This window comes from Rousettus aegyptiacus, unplaced genomic scaffold (assembly GCF_014176215.1).
Source record: "Rousettus aegyptiacus isolate mRouAeg1 unplaced genomic scaffold, mRouAeg1.p scaffold_m13_p_1, whole genome shotgun sequence".
NCBI classification, from domain to species: Eukaryota; Metazoa; Chordata; class Mammalia; order Chiroptera; family Pteropodidae; genus Rousettus; species Rousettus aegyptiacus.
In genome coordinates this window covers 13,085,478-13,108,056 of record NW_023416284.1, presented here as the reverse complement: position 1 = coordinate 13,108,056, position 22,579 = coordinate 13,085,478, and the positions used below count along the sequence as shown (strand labels likewise).

Genomic DNA, 22,579 nt, shown 5'->3' with positions numbered 1-22,579 from the left:
GGAGAGGGTGGGCTGGCTGCCCAAGGCATGTGAAGAATGTCTCTGGAGGAGCCTGACGTCCCAGATTGTTCCAGGGTCTGCCTCAGAGCAGGCAGACAACTTGAGCCTTGGAACTAAGCTTTGTTGTCACCCCCAGTCAGCGCCACACCCATTCAGCCAGCCCAGAGCCTGGGAAGCAGAGCCAGACCCCTCCCTTCATTCTACACCTGGAGGCTGACCTTAGGCCTGAGCCCACACCCCACTCTCCCATGCCTAACCTCTCATCCCCTCACCTCTGCCTTACGCTTCCTGCGCGGTACTACATCTAATGCTTATTGGTCACTTTATACAGGCACCGTGCTGAGCGTCTTGAAAGCTTTAACCCAGTTTACACAGATGACCCTCTTTGAGCCTCAGTTTTCTCACCTGAATAATGGAAATAATACAAACTCAGTCCCTTAACTGAAATTCTTGGAGTCAGACTCGTTTTAGAATTCAGAAGGTTTCGAATTTGATAAAGGCGACATAGCGCACATGCCATCTGTGCCGTGACATCCTCAATAAAGTCTGGGGCAACACCCTGTAATCAAACACATTTGTGTTGCTATAGCAAAACGTATGACTGTTCACACAAAGTGGAGGGAATAAGCTATTAATAGCTTCATGTCAGTTCAGGTCAGGGCCTGGCACCAGATGAGCCTGTTATAAACTTATTTGAAAAACACGCACTCTTGGTTTTCAGAGCGCCTTGAATTTCCCTCCTGCAAGTGAGGGACAGTGGTCCTGTAGGGCCAGCTTTCCCCGGTTGTCCATGCAGCATGCAGGACGGGGCCTGGCCTGGAGGACGCCCTCCCTCCAGGGACTCTGACCATCCTTACTGTCATCTCTTCACTGGGACACCGCCTTCCTTACCGCTCTGATTTTAGCAGGTCCAGAAACTCTCATCTACACATGTAACCTCTGCAAACCCCATGCCTCTCACTTAAAAACTCCTTTTAAAACACCATATCCTAGTCTATGGCCACGCCACTCTGAACGTGCCCGATCCCTGTCTGATCTCGGAAGCTAAGCAGGGTCAAGGCCAGGTTAGTGCTTGGGTGGGAGACCACCTACGAAGACCAGGTGCTGTAGACGTAAAAAATAAAAAATAAAATAAGGGATTGTAAGCTGACAAGGTTCTTGCAATCTCTGAGATCAACCAAGGATTGCCTTGCCTAAAAAAAATTAATTAATTAAACCCTATATCCTATATCTGTATCTGTACCTCTCCCTATACCGCAGACCTTCTTTACCTTCTGTGCCTTTCTCTGATGGCTTGATCTTTCACCTCCATGCTTCTTCCCAGCCATCCTTTCCTCCATCTGTACCCTCACCCAAGCCAGGAGAGGAGGGCCCAGTCTCTGTCCCTTGTCACCAAGGGCCTCTGCAGCACTTGGAGTTGCAGCTCCTCATCCTGACCGTGAGGGCCTGGACACAACTCAGCATCAGGAAGCGGGTGCTTCCTAGAAGTCCCCTGCCTGTTTGGTATCCCCCCAACCCGGCTGTGTGGAGGGAATGCCTGCCCATTGCGGGGCCACCCTACCCACACCCCTGCCGTAAGCGATTGTTTTCTGCACACAAGAACTGTCTTCTGACCTTGGCCTATATGAGTCAGCTCTACCCCCTCTTCCCCTGCCAGAAACCTGCAGGGTCTGGAAAACCCCCCTCTCTGCCTGGCTCCTTCCTTTCTGGCCCAGGTCTGCCCTCCAGACCCCTGCTCTCTGGCCCGCCATCCGTCTCCAGCGCCTGCCTAAAGTGCCGGGTTCCTCTGGGAGGAAGCAAGGCTCCCTCACAGCCGGAGGCAGGCTGGAAGGGAGGAAACCTGGACTCTATTTCTGTCTATGACCTTAAAGTCGCTGATGGCCCTCCTTGGGACCTGAGGCACCCGCTGCATGGGCCCAGGCTACTGCCAGCTCATGCATCCCATGATCCATCTTGGAAGCTGATCAGACTGGGCATGGGGACCGGGCAGCCCTGGGCTTCCCGGCCCAGCCCCGCCCAGCCCTATCTCCTTTCCTGGTGAGCAGGAAGCTTGGGGTATGGAGCCTGGAGATCCTGGGTTGGTCCTGGCTCTGCCAGAGGCTCACCTATGATCTTGGGCAAGTTTCCTCCTCTTCCAAAGGGGGCCATTCGCACATACTCAGCCACTTCAGGGGGTCGTTGTTAGGGTCAGATGACACTGAGGGTGAGGAAATGCTCTGTAAATAGTGAAATGCAGTGTGATTGAAAAGCTTTGCAGGAGTGACTCAGTGACCTCATGAGTTCTGGCTCATTCCACAGCCCTGGTTGCAGAGGCAGTATGGTGCACTGGTAAGGGCTTAGCCATTGGAGCCAGATCACCAGGATTTTAATCCCAGCTCTGCCACCTGCTAGATCTTCAAGTGGGTGACCTGAGTCTGTACAGTGGAGCTGTTCAACACCTCTCACCTGGGTTAACACATTAAAATCCTTAAAGGAATACCTGGTGCATAGTAAGTGCCCAATAAATTAGCTCTTTTTATTCTCCAAGTAGACCTTGGACTTTTCAGGTCTGAATCCAAGTTCCCTTCTATGGTCAAGTCTCAGGCTTCTTCGGGCTCTTTCTGAAGCCTCTTTCCGGTCTAGCTCCATCCCCCTCCCAGATGTGAAATACAGCTGCTAGAACCTTTTGATCTTCAGCTTTTCACAAGCGAAGTCTCTGCTCTTGCTGGCTTGGCCCTTGCTAGCCGCAGACCCTGATCCGACCCGGGAGTTCTGGGTCCTGGGGAACGGGCTGCAAGCAGGGGCAGGCTGTCATGTGGAGAGCCCATCCTCTGGGGTCCCTGGAGTGGGGGGCTTTCTCTCCAGGCCTGACATGCTCTGGATTCTCTTTTCCCTCCCACTGCAGTTGTGTGTTCTTTGCATTTTTTCTAAGCTGAATCTCGCTTTGCTATTTCCTGTCCTGTCCCCCGCCCCCGTATCCCGCACCCCCCCCCCCCCCGCTTCTTCCTCGCTGGACCTTGCTCACCACCAGGATTCCTATTTCCAGACAGTGGTCTAGTGTCTAGGGGGTGCCAGGAATCTCTGTGTCCCATGCGGCCCTCCTCTGCCTTGCTTGCATGGGGAGGAGGAGGGTATGGCAATGACGCACAGAGGTAGCCCTCCCCAGGTGCGGAGTTGCCAGGCCTGCCCCTCTAACCTCCTCTGCCCAATATCAGTGCCCCTGCACCAACTCTAGCCTCACAGTCCCCTTAGGTCAGCCAGGGCCTGCTCAGGACCTACCCCCACCCAGCGGGATCATTGCCCTCTACCGCTGGCCAGGGGAGGAGGGAGAAACCCTAGTGGGGGGGTTGATGTTGTGAGTTCAGAATCCCCTGAGCATACACAACCCTAACCTTCCCGCCTGGGCGTAAGGAGAGCCTGACTCAGTGGCTCTGAGAAGCAGCCCAGGCTCTAAAGCGCACTGCTGGATGCACAACCCAGAAGTCCACTGACCACCCAGCACAGGGATGGACGCTTGTCCAGAGCGGGAGGGTGGGGAGAGGAGAAGGAATAGGAGGAGAGGTTTGCCCATGGATTATTGGGGGAGAGGCGTTAAGTCGTAGCAGAGGATAAAGTGGGCAGTGTAGGCCTTACACAAGGTTCGGTAGCGCTGTAAACACAAAGATGACCAAGCGGCACTCAGCCCTTGCCCCCACGGTCTCCCAGGCTAGGAAGCGAGGTGCATATAGACTTTGTCGGGGCGGGTGAAACCTTCAATGCAAGTCATCTTCATTCAGGAATTAAGCAGCTAGAATTAACAGGCGATGACTTTGTCCATCCATCCATTCATTTATTCAAGTGTTTATTGAACACAGGTGCTGAGAAGATAGAGGTGAATTAATCACAGTTCCTGCCTTCAAGGTTCTTTTCATTCCAGTGGAAGTACAGGCGATAACACCATGAGTCTCAGAGGGCCCAGAGCCCAGCCTGGGGGTGCAGGTGGCTGGGAAGGCCAAGGAGTCAGGACAAAGTCTCCCAGAAATTTTCTTTTTAGTTGTCTTTATTGAGGTATAAATTACATATAATAAAATGTACCCACTTCAAGTGTACAGTTCAATGATAAGGAGATGTATGTACCCAGTGGTATGTACACCACTCCAAAAGGCTCCCTTGTGCCCCTTTCTGGTCAACCCCGCCCCATTCCTGGTCCCAGGCAACTACTGACTTTTCTGTCGCTATAGATTAGACTTTTCCCCGCTAGAGTTTCATACAGTACAGAGTCTTTTGTGTCTGGCTTCTTTCGTTCAGCATAATGGGTTTGAGGTTTTTCCATGTTGCTGTGCATATCTATAATTTGTTCTTTTTTATTACTGAACAGAGGAGGTGATGTTTAGCTGAATTTTGGAGGAGGAATGGAAGTTAGCCAGATAAACAAAGGGAGAAAGGGCATTTAGGCAGAGGAACCAGTGTAAGGAAAGGCCAGAGGCTCCAGAACATGGACTGTGTGAAGTTGGGGGGTTGGAGGGAAGGAGGCAGGCTGTTTCTCCAGTACTTTTCTTCTTGGGCTTCTCTCCTGTGGCCACCACTTTGTCTTCCACGAGAGACCATTTCTTTCTGGCCAGGCCGGGCTCCCTAGAGTGGGTAGAAGCCAGGGCAGGGCATGAGACGCCCCTGCCAGGCCACCTGGGGTTGGATGTGAGTTATGGGGCCACAGCGAATCCACACACACTTGTGTGTGGAGGGCTCTGGGGTTCCCTGGGGCTCCGCTGGGTTTGTTTTCCTCTAAGTGATCAATAAAATTCCTTTAGTAAAATCTCGATCTCATCTAAGAGAAAAAGACATTCACTGCCTACACCTGCACCTGAGAAAGGCAGGTGTGATTGCTGCTGGGGCCCTTCTGCCCCAGCCTGCAGGGTGCAGGGTCTCAGCAGCAGCCTGAGGTCACATGAAGTTGACACCACGCCTGTCCTGCCCTCATTCAGCCCAGTTGCCGGGCTCCACCCCTGCCTCTGCGCAGACGAGCCTGTCAGTGCAGCACCAAGTGCCAGAATTAGTTCTTCAACATGGCTGGAATGTGTTCCCTGTGGCCCGGAGATTTGGAGGCCAGACTGAGGCGGAAAGAGGTAGCCAAGATGGCCCGGCCGGCGGGGAAGCTACTGTTGGAGGCAGCTTCGACTGATGACTCACCCTCAGTTTCTGCCTCTTGTCCCTGTTCAATGCTGACCCTCTCCACCCTGCCACCTGCCCATGATTTCATCTTTGTTGGCCCAGGTCACCCTTTACCTGCTTGTGTCCCCATGTCCACTAACTCATGTCCTGGATATATTCCTTGCTTTCTCCAAAGGAAGAAGAGTCATCACTTACCAAAATGGTTTTAATGTTGTCTGTTTATTTGAGGATTCATTCAGATTTGGTGAATTTGTAGGTTTGGGCTCAGAGGCCTCCAGAGCCTAATGGGATTTGGGAAAACTGAGTCAAAACCAGTGGTGTAGCCCCAGGCTGACTCTCTGAGGCAAACCAACTCTGACTTAACCACTGGAGGGCTTTGGGGTGGGACTCTGGATTCCCCTTGAAGGGAGGGGAGGGAGCCTGAGCTCAGTGAGAGCTGGAGAGTATGACACATGTGGCTGTATGGTCTCCCACAGGTAACTCATGGGCTGAAGGCATACGATGGCTTGTCTTTGCCTGAGGATGCAGAAACAGTCACAGCAGGACGGGCTGGCTGGAGCTATTCAGACCTTTCCGACGACGAGGACTTGCTGGCTGATGAAGCCTCTGGAGGTAGGCAGAGGGTTCTGGTGGCTGGGAGTGAAGAAGGTGAGGGGCAGAGTTGGGGTTCTTCCTACTGGGCCTAGGCATCTTGCCCAAAGTGGCACCTCAAGAGATGAGCTAAGAGTTACATGTGTCCTGAGCCCTGGTCCCCGTAACCCCAGGATTCTCCACTTACAACCTGTGTAAACCTGGACTGGGGGCAGCTCCTCTGCCAGAGCAGTCCCCTCATTGCACAGGATGATCAGGACCGATGGGGAAGGTGGTGAGCAATGCACAGTGAGGACGATTATCTCCCTAGTCCACCTCCTGTCTTCACCTGGTGGCCAGTGTGGCCTGGCCTCTCCCACCCAGCTGCCCTTGGTCCACACCCTCTCTGATGGAGGCTTCTATACTGACCTATCTAGGCCAGCCCTCCCTAGGCATGGGGAGGAGATAACAGTTGTGTTTTCATGACCTTACCCACTGTGTACCCAGAACAGTGCATTACACATAGTAGGTGTTCAACAAATGTTTGTTGTTGCTGAGTAAATCTCTCTTTTGCTTGCAGATGACCTGGGCAGCGGGGACGTGGGCAGTGGGGACTTCCAGATGGGTAAGTTGCTGGGGGTGTCCCGTAGGCCCCTGTCCTGTCCCTGGGGCAGCCCCAGAGGCCCCATATCCAGGGCCGCGGGCCTTGAGGGCTCCTTGGGCTTGCCATAGGAATGGCCTTGTACCTGCTGAGTGACAGTTATATGAACTGGTTGGCAGGTACCTGCAGGGTTGGAGATGGCCAGTTCTGTGCTTGCCTGTACTAGGAAACGCCTGGTTCTGATGGGGGCACTGAAAGCTGCAGGTCGGCATCCAAAGCACAATTCTTACCTCCCAAGGCACCTCAGCTGTGGAGTCCTTCCTTAGAGTCCTCTTGGGGACTGCTGAAGAGCTGGGGTCTCCAGGCAAGCGTGGGCAGCCAGAGGGGCTCTGTGGCCTAGAGCATCAGGCAGGCCAACGGAGCTGACAATGGGGGTTTGGCTTTACCCAGGAGGGAGCCCTGCCTTAGGTAACATCACCACTAGGAAGCCAAGGATTTGCGGGCTGGGGAAAGAGGGCTGGGCTTCATGGAGGGAAGGGAATCAGGAGCTCTGTCAGCTGCCCATTCTGCCAGCACCTGAAGTGCCCGGCTAGGGCAGGGTCTGGGCCAGCACTGGGACTGGGGGTCAGAGTCCCTGCTTCCTCTCACTCTAGGATTCTGGGTAGAGAAGGACCTACCTGGTGACAAGTCCCAGCAACTCCATGTGGTTCTTGCTGACCTCTGAGAGACAGTGCTGGGCACTCTTTAATCTATGATCGAGGCCAAGGATGGAGCTCAGCTCAGACTGACCACTGGGCAGCCCCACAGCATTCAGCGCTGCCCATGCCGGCAGGCCTGGGGCAGGTCTGGCCTGATCCTCCAGGGCTAGGGTCGCCTTGCTTCTGCTGGCTTCTCATGGGCATCCAAATGTCCGAGGGTAGCGTCCTACCTGGGCAAGTGCTGACTGGAGGGTTGGTATCTGGGTAGAGTGGTCCTGTCCGTGACCTTCTAGCACCTGGGAATCAGATACTGCCTGAAGCTTTTCCATGTGTAGGTCTCTGCAGGGCTACAGGATACTTGGGAACCTTGTGGGGCCCAGGAATGAGTGTCAGGTGGGCCCTCTGTGCACTGCTCACCCCTAGAATGGCCCGTGCTGATGCATCCCTGGGAGCTGCCTCTTGCCAAGCCAGGCCTGCCTGTGGAGAGGCCCTGGCCCAGTCCATGGTGTCCATTCAGAAATATCTATGGCCCTCCCACAGGGCTGCCCACTGCAAGAGCTCTGTCCACTGAGTCGTCCTTGCCAGCTCATCTCCCACCATGAGAAGCAGCTATGAGGGCAGGAGAGGCCAGGGGTGAGGGATGGGTGGGGGTGGGGAATAGCAGCTAGGGAGGGCCCGAGAGCAGAGCAGGAGCTTTTCCTTTTTGGTGGGGTTGATCCGTGGGAAGATATGAAGCTTTAGCTTCTCCAGGCCCAAGCCCTGGCACCAGCCCACTGCCCTTGGGTCAGGCCCACGCAGCTGGGCTGACTCTCAGCCAGGAGGCAGCAAGTGTGTCTGATTCCTAGGGGCTCAGTGTACCCACTTCAGCCTTGCCCAAGGGCAGTGTCCTCCTGCACTGACTGCTAAGCAAGGGCCGACCTGACTGCGATAGGGCCGTCCCCACCTGTGCCCTTCGCCTGGGTCCTGGCCCAACCCCAAACCCTGGAGTGCCACTCCTGAGATGGCACCTCCCCTGTCCTCTTCCTTAGGCAGGGCCGTGGCTCCGCCAGGCTCTGCCCAACCCTGTCCCACCCACCCCCCATTCTGTGTGCCCTTCCTCGGCAGCCCCTGCCCACCTCTCCTCGCCCAGTTTCTTCTCATCTTCTGACTCGTCTTTGCTTTCCTATTGCCTGTGCTGCTCTGACACCTGTCTCCATGTCTCTCCTGCCCCCTCCGCCCCTGCCTGGGCTGCCTCTTTCCCGTTTGTGTCTCTCTCATCTGTGCCTCATCCTCTGCCTCGCTCTTTGTCCTCCTTCCTCCGTCTGTTTGATTCGCCATCTCTGCCCCACATCTCTGTTTTTTCCTCCCTTTCTTCTGCTTTTGCCTCCACGTCTCTCTCATGTTCCTCTCACTTTCTCTGTGTCTCTGTCTGCATCTCTCCGTCTGTCTCCATTGCTCTCTTTGTCTCTGTCTGGCTGGCTCTCTCTCTTCATGTCTTCGTCTCTGCCTCCCTTGCTGTCTCTGTCCCTTGTCTCCTGCCTCTCTGCTACTCCTCTCTGCAGGCCCTGGGCCACCCCTGGGCCTCCCTTCCATGGCCGGCGCGATGGTCTCGGAGCCTGATGAGGAGTCTCCTCTCAGTAAGTGACCTGCTGGCCAGGTGGTGACTCATTCTCCCTCTCTCCCTCCTCACCCTCTCTCCCACCTTGTCCCCTCACTCCTTCTCCTTCCTCTTCGCTTCCTCCCCAGCCTGTACTTTGTCATACTGGCGGCTCAGAGGCACCTGCCTGCATGGTCTGGGGGCCAGGCCAGCCACTGCCCCACCCAGGTGGCCCACCTACTCCCCTGCCCAGGATGCAGTCAGGCCCCATCTGGGTACTCACTCTGAACACAGTGGACCGGGCCTGACATCCTCCTCACAGGGTGCTGGTCGGGCAGGGGTGGGTGCAGCAACCCCTTGGGGAATGAGGCCCTAGAATCTGAAGGCAGATGTATCCACCTTGGAACTGGCCAATCCTGGGTCCAACCAAGGGACCCAGAGGGACCCAGGGCTGGGGTTCAAGTGCCTGAATGTGTGGGGGAGTTCTGGTGAGCAGAGACTGAGCATGGGGAGTAGGTGGGGTAGTCTGCATTCCCCACCCTCAGCTGGGTGTAGGGCAGCTCCGGGCCTCCCGTCCCTCCAGCCTCTGACTCCAAGTGGGCTCTCCAAATGAGGTCAGAATGAGGGCCAGGAGAGAGAATGCTGGCTGGGGCAGGCACCCAGTGAACATGCCCACCCCTACATAGTGTCGCTCCTTTCCAGCATCCTCAGCTCTGGGGGCTGGTTTCGGAAACAGACAAGTCTCACCTTCTGCCCCAACCCTCAGGCACTGGCTTCAGAGACAGCTCAGGGTAGAGGAGGGAGGGCGCTCGCCCTGACCGACCCCTGTTCCGAAAGAAGGCCGGAGGTAGGATCAAGCAGGAGGGTCCATGCCCTTCCCAGGCCCTAGTAGAAAGAGGCTTTGTGGAACCCCAGCCCCTCCCCCAGGATGGGGCGCATTCCTGGGCAGAGGCCTGGCCTCCTCACCCGCGCTATGCCGTGGGGCTGAGTCCAGGGGCTAGGGTGGGGGGACTTTCAATGGGCCTCTGTGCCTGCTCACAAGGGGCCTCTGTGGCCAAGCTCATGGCCCCCACACGCTGGCCCCCAGAGCCCCACCCGCCTGGCACCCAGGAGCCCAGCCCGGCACGGTCCCTGTGGCTCAGAGTAGACAGCATCGCCCTCACAAGCACCCTCCCTTGGTGTAGGAGTCTACTCCTGTACCTTGTGTGACCCCTCTGGGGGTGTGTACAAAGTGAAGAAGGAAGAGGACAGGCTTTGTAGTCAGGTTCCGTTGGTGCCACTCCCTCCTCAGACACCTACATGATGGTCATCTGTCCCCTCTCTCAGCCCACTTCTGCCTTGGGTATTTTGCAATTACTGTTCCCTCCGCCTAGAATGCTATTTTTCCAGATACCTCCTTGTGGCTCACTCTCTGCCTTCAATCGTCCCTTTTGAGGAGAGGCCGGCCCTCTCTTGCCACCCTGGGAAAGTAGCTGCCTCCCTGCACATATTCCTCGCTCATTTGTTTCATTTCCTTCCTCTTCCCAGTAGTAAGTGATCTCCTTGGGGGCAGGAATCATCATTTTTGGAGTTCACTGCTCTATGCCCTGCCTGTAGAACACTGCTTGGCATACAGTAGGCCCTCGATATAAATTTGTTGAAACAATGAATTCCTCCTTCGGATAGGAAGTAATCAAACCAAATATATTCCTTGGATTCGTCGTAAAGACCAGAGAGAGTAATTACCCATGCAGGCACTAGTGTGTGCCAGACACTGTCAAAAGCATCTTGCGTTGGTTAACTTATTTAATCCTCACACACAGCCCTTTGGGGTGGGCACTGCTGTTATCCCCATTTTATAGAGGAGGAAACAGGCTCAGAGAGGTAAAGTAACTTGTTCAAGGTCACAGAGCTGTAACTGGCAATTTTGCTACAGAGGCTAAACTTTTAACCACTTAAGCTACACTGTTTCTCATACGGCAATAGTTCATCTATTGCACCTGCTGTGTGCCAGGCTCTGCGCACAGATTTTAACTCATTTGTAACTCATATCAACTCTGTATTTATAATTTACCCCTTAATTCATGCACAGTATGAGAATTAATGCATAAAAACATCTTGTACATAATAGGTGCTCAGTAAATGTGTGTGTGTGTGTGTGTGTGTGCGCGCGCGCGCACGTGTGTGTGTGTGTACCAGTGTGTATAAACCATAGGTATATGGTAGGGATTGATTCAGCATCTACTACTAACAGTGCCAGGCTCTGTACTAAGCACTGTGTAGTATATGTGTGTATACACATACATATGATTTATTTGCAAATCATATTAACTCCTATAACTTCTATATGAACTCAGTGAGCATTATAAGATTTTATGTGTGTAAATATGTATAGTAGGCACTTAAGAAACAGTAGTTGTCTGTGTATGCTCACACCTATCTAATACAAATTGATTCAGCCATCAATTATTAGGTACCCGCTAACTGCCAGGTGCTATATAAGCACTGGTGATACAGGAGTGAATGAGATCTGTGCCCCCCTCCCCACCCCTGGCATCAAATTTATAGTCTAGATGTAGAGAGAGAAAGGTGTCAACAGCCTCTGAGTCTGGTGCTTGCTCCGTGCCAGGTACTGTATCTAAGTGCACAGGGAAGGGGGCGTGTGATGTTATTTATATCCTAAGGCAATCCAGTGTGATAAACGTAATCAATGTCCCCATTTGACCAAGGATGAAACAGAAGATCAAAGAGGTGAGGTCAGTACCTGAGGTACAGGTGTGTCTGACCTCAGAACCCATGATTTTTAGGATGATGCTCTGCGGTCCATGTGTATCCAAGCAGGATCTATGTGATGTGGGGTAGAAGGTACCCTGACAGTGAAGGCAGAGGGGCTGGAGGAGCCCAGAGGAGGGGGTCTCTAACCCAGCGAGGGTTGGGGGAGTAGGGAATTTCAGGCAGTCTTCTTGCAGGAGGTAATGGCTGAGCTGAGCCTCAAGAGATGAGGAGGAACTGTCCAAGGAAGAGTAAGAAAACATGTCACAGTCACTCACGAGAACTTTCTATGCCAGGCCAGCCTACCTCCTGGAAGCGCCTTCTAGCCCGGCCTTACTCTAAGCCTCTGGGGATCTCCTCTTCCTGCACCATGGCTTGGTTTATGGATCAGGCTATTTTTTCCCTGTTAGTTGAAGCCCCTCACTCAAGGGTGGGCCTTGGCTTTGACCCCTGAGCAGCCCAGTCAGGGCCACTGCAGCATGTGCTAATAGGGGCAATTCTGGGCACAGCTGTGGGCACACACATGTTAGCTTCAGCAAGAGGCCTCTGGGGACCAACCTTCCATTTCCACGACTGACCCAGTTGCCTGAGGCTACCATATACCAGGCCGGGCCCCTCACGGCGACCCACCGTCCCCTTCCTTTTCTACAGTTTATTTCCGAGCCCTGGTAAATTTCACTCGCTCCATCGACTACAGCCCTCAGCTGGAAGATGCAAGCTCTGAGGCATTCCGAGAGGTGTCCGAGGCTGTGGTAGACACGGTGAGGTGAAAGGGTTCTGGAGAGCTCCCCGGGTGTGGTAGGGCAGGACCGAGGATGGGGTGAAGGTATCCGGAGGCTGATGGTGCTGTGTCCCTCCCCAGCTGGAGTCAGAGTACTTGAAGATTCCCGGAGACCAGATTGTCAGTGTGGTATTCATCAAGTGAGAAGGGTCCCCGGGGGCTGGCGAGGGACCGAGGGGTAACTCAGAGGGAGCCGACAAGGATGGAGAAAAGCCTGGGTACCAAGAGGGAGGCAGGAGAGGTCTAATCGGGTTAATCTCTATTGGTGGGGCTACAATTTGGACCTTAACTTGCTCTGCTGGGGATATAGGCTGTCCAGGAGCAGGGCAAGGGTCAAGCGATCAGGCCTGAGCATCAGGCAGGGGGCTGAGGGAGGAGCTGAGACCTTAGGCATCTTCCTCACCCTGCTCCCCTGCCCCATGCCCATCCCTAGGGAGCTGGATGGCTGGGTCTTTGTGGAGCTGGATGTGGGCTCCGAAGGGAACGCGGACGGGGCTCAGATTGAGGAAGTGCTGCGCACAGTCGTCTCCAGTGGCTCAGTCGCCTCCTACATCACCTCTCCCCAGGGGTTCCAGTTCCGACGCCTGGGCACAGGTGAGCCTGTCCGGGAGCCCGGAGTCACTTCCCCCAGTTTCTCAGACTCCTGTGGGTCCCCTTTGAGTGTCCCCACCATGGGCTCTCTTAGCTTGGGCCAAGAGAGGGACAGAGAGCTCACCACCTTATGAGCCTGCCCCATCAGTCTTGGCTTGGGTCAAGCATACTCTGTTTCCTCTACCAGATACCCATTAGACCCCGCTTCTGCTCTCTATCAACCTCTATACATTGCCAAGTCCTTTCTTCATACAGTACTTTCAGGTCCAAAACACTTTTGTGTTTAATAATAACCAACAGCTATTTACTGAGCACCGATCGTGTGCTAAGCGCTCTGTAAGGCCCTTATTTCCAGCCTCCCATTCGGTGTTCACAGTAGTTCCTGTGAAGTAGATGTCATTCCTCCTGTTTTAGAGATGAGGGTAATGAGGCCCAGACAGGAAAAATGGCTTAAGTTCACATACGCAGATAGTGGAAAAGCCAGAGTTTAAATCGAACCCTGTGTCTATGCCAGTCTTGCCAGAGCCTATGAGGAGATGAGATGAGAAACGGATAGCAGCTGAGGCTCAGAGAGACCAGGAAACGGGCCCAAAGTCACACAGCTGTTGGATGTGAAGGCCTGGCCTCCTGCTCTCAGTCCGCCCAGGGTTCTTTTCCCTGCACACTCGGGATCCTGTTTTGACTCCCTGAGTCTTTTCTTCTCTGGGCCAAACAGTCCCAGTTCACTGGTTATGGTCCTCAGCCCTGTCTCCATCGCAGTCCCCGCTCCTGGGAAGGCTCCAACATGCCACCATCTCTGACTCTGTGGAGCCCAGAACTGAACAAACTCCACCCCTAGCATGATGTAGCCCAATCACAAAAAAAAAATAGTGAGACCCTTACTTCCTTCGTTCTGCATGTAAAACCTCAATTAATGCACTCGAAGATCAAGTTCGCTCTTTTGGCATCCCCAGACCCTGGTCTAAAGATTGCCGGGGATCCAGCCCTCTTCTCCCCACTTTTCAGTGAGTCTTCCTGGCTAGAGATGGGGGGCTGGGCCTGGCTCTGCCCTGCAGCCCACGGCTTCCCGGTCCCAGGTGGGACGGCTGCTGATCACACCTTCCTTTGCAGCACAGACACCCCCGCCCCCCTTGGCCGCCGTGGCGGCCTCGGTGACACCAGGTGAGCATGTCAGCCGGACCCAGGCCCAGCCTAGTAACTAAAGTGAATGGATGGAGGGGAAGGAAGGACGAGAGCAAGATGGCTGGGCATAGCCCACACGCCACCCCTTCTCCCCTTCCTCTTTGTCCTTGGGAGGCTGGCTAGGTTGTGGCTTGCATGCGTGTGATGTGGTGGATGCATGTGTGCGGCATGGTAGCTGTGTGCGGGGTCTGTGTTAGGGCCGAGTAAGGCTGTGGTCACATATCCCACGTCCTGTGTGTGCTGCGGACGTATCCACCACATGCTCTTTTCCCTCGCTGAGTGTGCCGGAAACCACGTGGCCTGACGCAGGGCACCGACGCCCTCTCCCAGCCATGCAGTGCCTGTGCTGACCTTTCACCAACCTTCCACCTGCCTCTCTGACTCCCTCCAACCCCACAGTGCCCCAGATCTCGAGAGTCTGCACCGAGACCGAGTTTGCCTGCCACAGCCACAATGAGTGCGTGGCCCTGGAGTATCGCTGTGACCGGAGGCCTGACTGCAGGGACATGTCTGATGAGCTCAACTGTGGTGAGGGGCTGTCTGGGGCACAGTGGCCTGCAGACGCCAGGGGAGGGTCAGGGTATGCCTGGGCCTCCCAGTCAATCCGGGCTGCGAAGTTTCGGTGTAGGCAGAGGGGTCTGAGGTTGGTAGGCGGGGACATGGAAGGGTGACAGCAGGGCCAGGGGCACCGGGTGCAGCAGGGAGGGTCTGGAGAATGTGGGGGGCAAGGAAGCCACCCCTTCATGCCAACACCAAGTGGGCTCTGTCCACAGAGGAGCCAGTCCCAGAACTCAGCCCCACCCCACCCCTGCTGGTGGAGACACCATCTACATCACCCCAGCCGGAGGCAGCCACCCCGCGGCCACTACCAGGCATCCCTGTTCCCTATCCTCTGCTCCCCAGTCCAGGCAGGCCCGTGCCCTGTGGGCCCCACGAGGCCACATGCCACAGTGGGCACTGCATTCCTAAAGATTATGTCTGTGATGGGCAGGAGGACTGCAAGGACGGCAGTGATGAGCTGGACTGTGGTGAGGACCGGGCCGAATGGAGGTGGGGGCGTTGGGTGTGCGGGAGCTGGCTGGGGGAGGGCCTCTGGCTGAAACCCTGCCTGGTCCACCCAGGCCCCGCTCCGCCCTGTGAGCCCAATGAGTTCCCCTGTGGAAATGGGCACTGTGTCCTCAAGCTGTGGCGCTGTGATGGTGACTCTGACTGCGAGGACCACACCGATGAGGCCGACTGCCGTGAGTGCCCCTGCCCCACCCAGGCCTAGTTCCCCAAGCCCCAGCCTTTCTGGGGCAGGTTTGTTTGCTTTTTCTGACTGAGTGGTAAAGGCCCTGGGGACAAATTTTAAGGTTTATTTCTCTCTGTCCCCAGCAGTGAGGGCCCTTGGCTCTGAGTTAGCCTTTGTAGCAAGTAGTGTGGCCAGACTGCCAGGGTTAATGTCTCTGTCTCTTTACTTTTTTCCTTTGTTACCATTAATCGTGTCTCTGTTATTTATGCTTGTGTGTTATTTGTGCTCCGAATCAGAGGAGTAGCTAAGAGGGATCAATACACCGAGTCCCCAGTGTATGTATGAGTCAAAGCCTTCCCCTTATGGGCCTAGAGGTTTTTTACCTAGAGCTGGTTCTGAGTTATTTTGTTCCTCCATCATCCCAGCTCTTAATCTATCCATCCCTCAACTGTCCATCTATCCATCCATTTATTTGTTCAGTAGCCTTCTTCCCATCCATCTCTCTATCCATTTATCGTCTGTCAATTGTCTATCTTTCCCTCTCTCCATCTATCCATCTATTCATCCATATAGCCAATATCTTTTCCTCCCTCCTGTCCATCTTTCCAACCATCCACTAGCCAGTGCCTGTCCACCCATTTGTCATCCATTTAGTCAATGTAATGGGCCTTATGACAGTTAAATGGGTGAGGCTGGAGAGTCAGAGACCATACAAGATAGCATTTCATGTGCTCTGTCCTATGAGATGAAGCCTGGGGCTTGTTAGTCCGAGACTGAGGATAATCTTTAAACCATTTCTCTGTGATCATGGGTCACATGTCTGAGTGCATGTTGACATTTCTACGGTCCTCTGGTCCACCTTCTCCTCCTTGCCTTCCCTCACCCGTCCTACTCCAAAGCAAACACTGGAGAGAGATAGCATCATGCCTCAGACTGGCAGCATTTTATGATGCCCTTTCTGTGACTCTAAGCTTGCCTGACTACATGGCCCCTGGGGAAAGAGAAAGTAGTTGAGGGCTTTAGTTGAAAAGCCCTTCTCAGAGACCTCTGCCGGAAACAGTCAAAGAAGGTCCTTGTTGACAGCACAGAACAGAGAATGCCAAAGCTAGATGGCCTTGGGGCTTGCAGGGTATGGGGACAGAGGTCCCTGAGACAGTGTGAGCAGACAGTTGCCTCCTGACCTTTCCCTTCTCTGTGGATGTATGGCTTCCACTCCTGCACCCTCTGCCCTCTCCACGTCTGTCCATGTGTCTGTCCCAAGCTCAGTCTTTCCGAGGAAGAATATCAGTCACTCTTGTCCACTAGAAATGCCTAGGTGAGGCCCAGCCCTGGTGCCAGGTCAATTCTAGCCCTCTGGCCGGTCTGTAGGTGGCTGCCTCAGGTCAGGTGCCACCCCCGGACCAGGAGAGGGGTATAGAGCAGCAAGGTCTGTGCCGTGGCAGGCCCCTTGCAAGGCCTTTCAGTAGAGAGCGCTGCCCTGGGTATTACCCAGAGTCCATAGATACTGGCCCCTAGGCTATGCCTTTGGCAGGGGCCTTGTGCTTCTGAAGGTGGCCAAATGTGGGAGAAACCGAGTGACTATGACATGCCAGGTATACTCTTTTGGGGGACGCAGGTTGAGTGAGCGGTGGGGGCAGGGCAATGTGATGAGCCATTTGATGGCCGACTGGTGACCGTGATATTGTGGGCGTTGTTATGGCAGCAGTGTCAGGGCACCTGTGTGTCATGTGAGCAAGGTGAGAGACCCTGGGAACACCTGCGGAAGGTGGACAGGGCGGATTGGGTGGGCACAAGTCAGAAGTGGGGGTGGTCCTTCCTGAGGGCAGCACCCACTACCCACACCACCTGGCTCTATCCTGCAGCTGCGAAGCGCCCCGAGGACGTGTGTGGGCCCACGCAGTTCCGCTGTGTCTCCACGAACACGTGCATTTCAGCCAGCTTCCACTGTGATGAGGAGAGCGACTGTCCTGACCGAAGCGACGAGTTTGGCTGCAGTGAGCAGGGAGCTGGGGGCGAGCTGGGGGCCCTGGGCTGGGTGCCAGGTGCCTTCTCCACAATCTCAGCTTCGACTCTCTCTTACCTGGCTCCTCTGAGCCATTCCCCCACTACTTCTCCCTTTGCCCCTCACAACTCTCACTCCTGCTCTCATCTCCCAGTGCCCCCCCAGGTGGTGACCCCTCCCCAGGAGTCAATCCAGGCTTCCCGGGGCCAGACAGTGACGTTCACCTGTGTAGCCATCGGCGTCCCCACCCCCATCATCAACTGGCGGCTCAACTGGGGCCACATCCCCTCTCATCCCAGGTGCGGCTCTGAGCCCAGGCAGGGACTGGGGCTGTAGGGGAGGCTGGGCTAGTGCCCCAGGCCTGACCCTTCCTCTGTCTCCATGCCCGCCAGGGTGACAATGACCAGCGAGGGAGGCCGTGGCACGCTGACCATCCGAGACGTGAAGGAGGGAGACCAAGGTGCCTACACCTGTGAGGCCATGAACGCCCGAGGAATGGTGTTCGGCATTCCTGACGGTGTCCTGGAGCTCGTTCCACAGCGAGGTACCACGGACGGGCTGGAGGGTGCTGGGTGTGGGCTGGAGTTGGGGCCGCCTGTGGTGGGGAGCCGGCTACAGCCCACTCCCATGCCGCCCAGCAGGGCCCTGCCCCGATGGGCACTTCTACCTGGAGCACAGCGCCTCCTGCCTGCCCTGCTTCTGCTTTGGAGTCACCAACGTGTGCCAGAGCAGCCGCCGCTTCCGAGACCAGATCCGGCTGCGTTTCGACCAACCCAATGACTTCAAGGGTGCGTTGGCGGGTGGGCAGGCGCTGTGCTGGGCCGGGGCCAGGCACCGGGCTCCAGCGGGCTTAGAGGGAGGGCGGGTGGGAGAACAGCATGCACAAGGGGCCAGGTCCAGGGAGGGACCCAGGGTTGCTGGAGAAATGCCGAGCCCTGTAAGAAGAGCATTTCAAGAGGGAAACATTTTTTGGAAAAGCCAAATCCACACTTGATATTTGCCTGTTTCGGGTTATGAAGAGAATGGGCTCTGGGGCCAGATTCCTGGTTCGGATCCTTACTCCGACCCTTACTACCTGTGTGTGCCCTTGGTCAAGTCCCCATCTTGTGTCTCAGTTTTCTTATCAACAAAATGGGGAGAAAATAATAACTACCTTCCTCCCAGGTTGTTATAAGGACTTAATGGGTTAATATGACAGCCTCTCAGAATAGTGCTTGGCCCGTGGTAAGTGCCCAGTACATATTCCCTAATGTCATCCTCATTCTGACAAGACCGAGAGGTGACATGGTCCCCGGAGCGCAGAAGCCCAGGGTTTGGCACCCTCTTAGCCTCAGGCTGACCTCCAGCCATGCCAATTACTGCCTATGTGACTCTGGACAAGTTTCTTGGTTTCTCTGGGCCTCTTTTCCCAAACATGAAGTCAGGAAGCTGGATGCCATTCTCTGACTCTGAGAGACAGAATGGCATGGGCCCAGACATCAAAAGCCCCAGGTTCAAGTTCCAGCTCTGTTATTTACCACCTGACGTCAAGCCGCTCCTCATCTCATTTCCTTCGTTACAGAAGATAAAATGCAAGTAGAGGGCATAGCACCTTACACAGTAACCATTCAACAGATATTGCTTATTATGTCTTTTCGTTGGTTGAGGAACCTCAAAATGACTTATAAAATGTAATTACCTCTCAAAGTTGTCCGCTAGTATACTGAGAATAATAATGGCCATGGCCACCATTTCTCAAGCACTGAGTTGGCACTGTGGCTTGATTTGCGCAGTCATTGGGTAGCCAGTAGTCCTGGCAAGGTTGGGGCTGTTTTTATTAGTTTCAGAGGAGGCCCCCAGAGCTCTGAGAGGTTATGGGGTTTCTCTCAGGACATCCAGCTATTTAGAGGCTGAACTGGAACCCAAGCCTGTCTGACTGGAATCAGGGTGGACAGGGATTCCAAGGCAATAGGTGGCCTGTATGTGGATAGTGAAAAGGATAGAGGGGGCCTGAAAACATCCCTGGAAGAGAGGGATGAAGGCAGGTGTGGGGCAGTGTAGCCTGGTCTTGGGGGCTGTGTGTGGTCATTCTGCAGATGAGGGGCTGGACTCCTCCCTGGTTGCAGGAGCACATTTAGGATCAAGGGGGAAAGCTGTTGGCAGACAGGTGTAGACGCAGAGGAAGGAAAACTTTCTAAGAGTCCAAACTGTCCAGACTTGAGTGGGACTGCCTTTGGAAGTAATGAGCTCCCCATTCCTTAGAGCTGTCCAGTGTGGCATTCACTAGCCACGTGTGGCTATTTAAATTTAAATAAATTAATTCAGTTCCTCGGCCACTCTCTAGGTACATTTCATGTGGTCAGTAGCCACAGTAGTTGGAAAATACAGATATAGGGCATTTTTTATCATCACAGAACGTTTTCTTGGATAGTTGGTGCTGCTCTGAGATCTGGGAGGGTGGTGTAGAGAGAATTCCTGTGTGTGTGTGTGTGTGTGTGTGTGTGTGTGTGTGTGTGTGTGTGTGTGTGTAGGAGAGGGTTGGACCAGATGACCTGTCAGAGTAACAGCAACAATAACACCTGATTTTTTGAGCACTTCCTTTGTGCCATGCTCTGTTTTAAGCATTTTATGTCAGGTTGCTCATTTTATCTTTCTAATAACCCTCTGAGGCAAGCTACTATTACCTCATCTTATATGTAGGGAAACTGAGGCCTTTGCCCAGACTCACATCTGGAGGGAAGTAAAACCAGGACTTGGGAGCCTGTTCTTCCGCTCTCTGTAGCTCTCTACTGCCCCCCCGAGGGCTGTTTTAACCCTGACAGTCCATGGATCTATTGACAAGCAAAGACCCTGAGAAGTCCTGCTGTAAAGAATCCCCTTGACCTTGCTTTGACCCTGTGGTTCCCAAGTGGTTCTTAACCATCATTCCACAGCATTGACCTTCCCCAGAGCATACTTTGAGAAATATTGCTCCAGACCTTCAGGAGGAGGAAAGAACATTTTTTTTTTTTTTTTTTTTTTTTTACTTTGGGGGAAAGATTAAAATTTTCTCTAAACCACATTTCTTCCAGAACTTCCCACCCCTAGATTTCCATCCCTCAAGGTGCGTGTCTCAGGGATACGCGTGCTGCAGCCCTCACCCCCCCCCCCTCTTCTTGCCACCGCAGGTGTGAACGTGACGATGCCGGCGCAGCCTGGCATGCCACCACTCTCCTCCACCCAGCTGCAGGTCGACACTGCTCTGCAGGAGTTCCAGCTGGTCGACCTGTCCCGACGCTTCCTGGTCCACGACTCTTTCTGGGCTCTGCCCGAGCAGTTCTTGGGCAACAAGGTGAGGGCCAGGCTGCTGCCCGGGATAGGAATAGGGCCAAGACCCTCCCCACATGCCCAGAACCTGCCTGGGCTCCGCTCCCTCTGAGGTTCGTGGGCAGCAGGACAGACTCGGCTATGGGGAAGAACGTGGTCGTGCCCAGCACAACCCCCATGGGCAGCAGCTCGTTCATCCTGTCTGTCCCCTCCACCACCCCCAGGTCAGAATGCTGACTCAGCCTTCACAAAGCCCTCCCATACCACCCCACTCCTGGGCTGGGTTCAGAGCCCATCCTCTGGCCTACTTGGGCACCTTATACATAGCATTATCATGTCCCCCCGACAATGGACTGAGCACCCCAAAGGCAGAGCCCAGGTCCCATCCGTCTCTGCTCCTCTGTGCCCAGCTCTGTGCCAGGCACACAGTGAGCACCATGTCTTCAGAGTGAAGGACGAGAGGGACAACTGGGCACATGCCCATGGCTGTCCTGCCCTGATCTGCCCTGTCCTGGCCAGGTGGACTCCTACGGTGGCTTCCTGCGCTACAAGGTGCGCTATGAGCTGGCACGGGGCGCACTGGAGCCAGTGCAGCGGCCAGATGTGGTCCTCATGGGTGCTGGGTACCGCCTGCTCTCCCGGGGCCACACGCCCACCCAACCCAGTGCTCTGAACCAGCGCCAGGTCCAGTTCTCCGAGGTGGGTAGTGCCTGAGCCCTCAGGGGTGGGGGTCACAGGGATACAGGCTGGGCAGGTGCTGACGTGTGACCCCCTCCCCACCACCCCCTTTGTTTGTCCCCAGGAGCACTGGGTCCATGAGTCTGGCCAGCCAGTGCAGCGGGCAGAGATGATGCAGGTGCTTCAAAGTCTTGAGGCCGTGCTCATCCAGACAGTGTACAACGCCAAGATGGCCAGCGTGGGGCTGAGCGACATCGCCATGGATACCACCGTCACCTACACCACTAGCCATGGCCGTGCCCACAGTGTAGAAGAGTGCAGGTGCCTGGCCCAGCAGGAACCCCAACAAGCATAGGGGAGAAACAGCAGGGTCTCACTGTCTCGATCCTGTCCCCACAGATGCCCCATTGGCTATTCTGGCTTGTCCTGCGAGAGCTGTGATGCTCACTTCACCCGGGTACCTGGTGGGCCCTACCTGGGCACCTGCTCTGGCTGCAACTGCAATGGCCACGCCAGCTATTGTGACCCTGTGTATGGACACTGCCTGGTGAGTAGTGCCAGCTGGCACTTGGACACTGGCTAGGGGCTGGGGGCAAAGGCAGGGTGGGAGGCCTAAGCTGAGGCTTCCTTGTGTCTACAGGCTTAGCCCAGCCTCCACAATGACTGCCATGGCTGCCAGACAAGCTATCATGACCTCTGGATATATTAAGAGAAATTTAATGTCTAGATAAGGGAGGTGAAAGTCCTACTCTCCTCCTGGTTAGACCAATCCCAGAGAATACTATGTAAAGCATGGCCCTTAGCAAGGCAGCCCTAAGGGGAAGGATCCTATAAATCATATGTTATCTCTTACGAATAGTGGAGAGAGATGGGATTGTGGGCTGACAGAAAGCCGGGAAAACCTATTATCTCTGAATAGGCGTCAGGGGTAGAAGGAACAGACTCCAGAGGGCAGGCCTGGCCAGTGGGCACAGATGAGAAGAGGAAGGCAGGTTTAGGTCAGTGTAAAGCAGGTATTTCGAACCTTCTATAGGACAGGCTGCCTGTGAGGCGATGAGGTGCCCATCAGGATGCAGCTGCATGCTCCCTGGCCTGCAAAGCTGTGGAGTGATTCCTGCACGACAGCAGAGGCAGAGCCAGACAGCCTCAGAGGCCCACCCTCAAGGAGCCCATCTGGTCCAGTAGGGCCCCACATTGGGGGCAGAGGGCTGCTCTAGAGACCCTGAGCCACTCCCTTTCCTTCCTTCCAGAACTGCCAGCACAACACCGAGGGACCACAGTGCAACAAATGCAAGGCCGGCTTCTTTGGGGATGCCACAAAGGCCACGGCTACTGCCTGCCGGCCTTGCCCTTGCCCATACATTGACGCCTCCCGCAGGTAGGACCCACCTCAGAATGAGGTGGGTGCGTCTGGAGGAGCGGGCGGTGCAGCAGGCTAGGGGCATACTCTGGACAGGGAGGTAGGAGACCTGGGTCAAATCCTAACCTGGCTGCTAAATTGTTCTA

General features: G+C 54.9%; 1 protein-coding gene and 1 pseudogene across 8 annotated transcripts in view; both read left to right on the top strand.

The window, feature by feature from the left end:
• Positions 1-22,579, top strand: part of HSPG2 (heparan sulfate proteoglycan 2) — a 97,055-nt gene that overhangs the window by 26,746 nt on the left and 47,730 nt on the right. For 5 of the 8 annotated variants that reach the window (XM_036229812.1, XM_036229799.1, XM_036229797.1 and 2 more), the window contains exons 2-19: positions 5,604-5,739; positions 6,278-6,322; positions 11,975-12,084; positions 12,186-12,244; positions 12,538-12,698; positions 13,806-13,856; positions 14,277-14,405; positions 14,651-14,905; positions 14,999-15,118; positions 16,971-17,102; positions 17,265-17,409; positions 17,503-17,654; positions 17,752-17,898; positions 20,257-20,420; positions 20,915-21,094; positions 21,198-21,394; positions 21,473-21,620; positions 22,324-22,451. In XM_036229812.1, coding sequence (XP_036085705.1) covers positions 5,604-5,739; positions 6,278-6,322; positions 11,975-12,084; positions 12,186-12,244; positions 12,538-12,698; positions 13,806-13,856; positions 14,277-14,405; positions 14,651-14,905; positions 14,999-15,118; positions 16,971-17,102; positions 17,265-17,409; positions 17,503-17,654; positions 17,752-17,898; positions 20,257-20,420; positions 20,915-21,094; positions 21,198-21,394; positions 21,473-21,620; positions 22,324-22,451 — 2,459 coding nt within the window. The remainder of the gene's footprint in view (positions 1-5,603; positions 5,740-6,277; positions 6,323-11,974; positions 12,085-12,185; positions 12,245-12,537; positions 12,699-13,805; positions 13,857-14,276; positions 14,406-14,650; positions 14,906-14,998; positions 15,119-16,970; positions 17,103-17,264; positions 17,410-17,502; positions 17,655-17,751; positions 17,899-20,256; positions 20,421-20,914; positions 21,095-21,197; positions 21,395-21,472; positions 21,621-22,323; positions 22,452-22,579) is intronic. The other 3 variants (XM_036229809.1, XM_036229803.1, XM_036229801.1) reach the window with 1 other exon arrangement.
• LOC118605002 lies at positions 993-1,113 on the top strand (annotated as a pseudogene).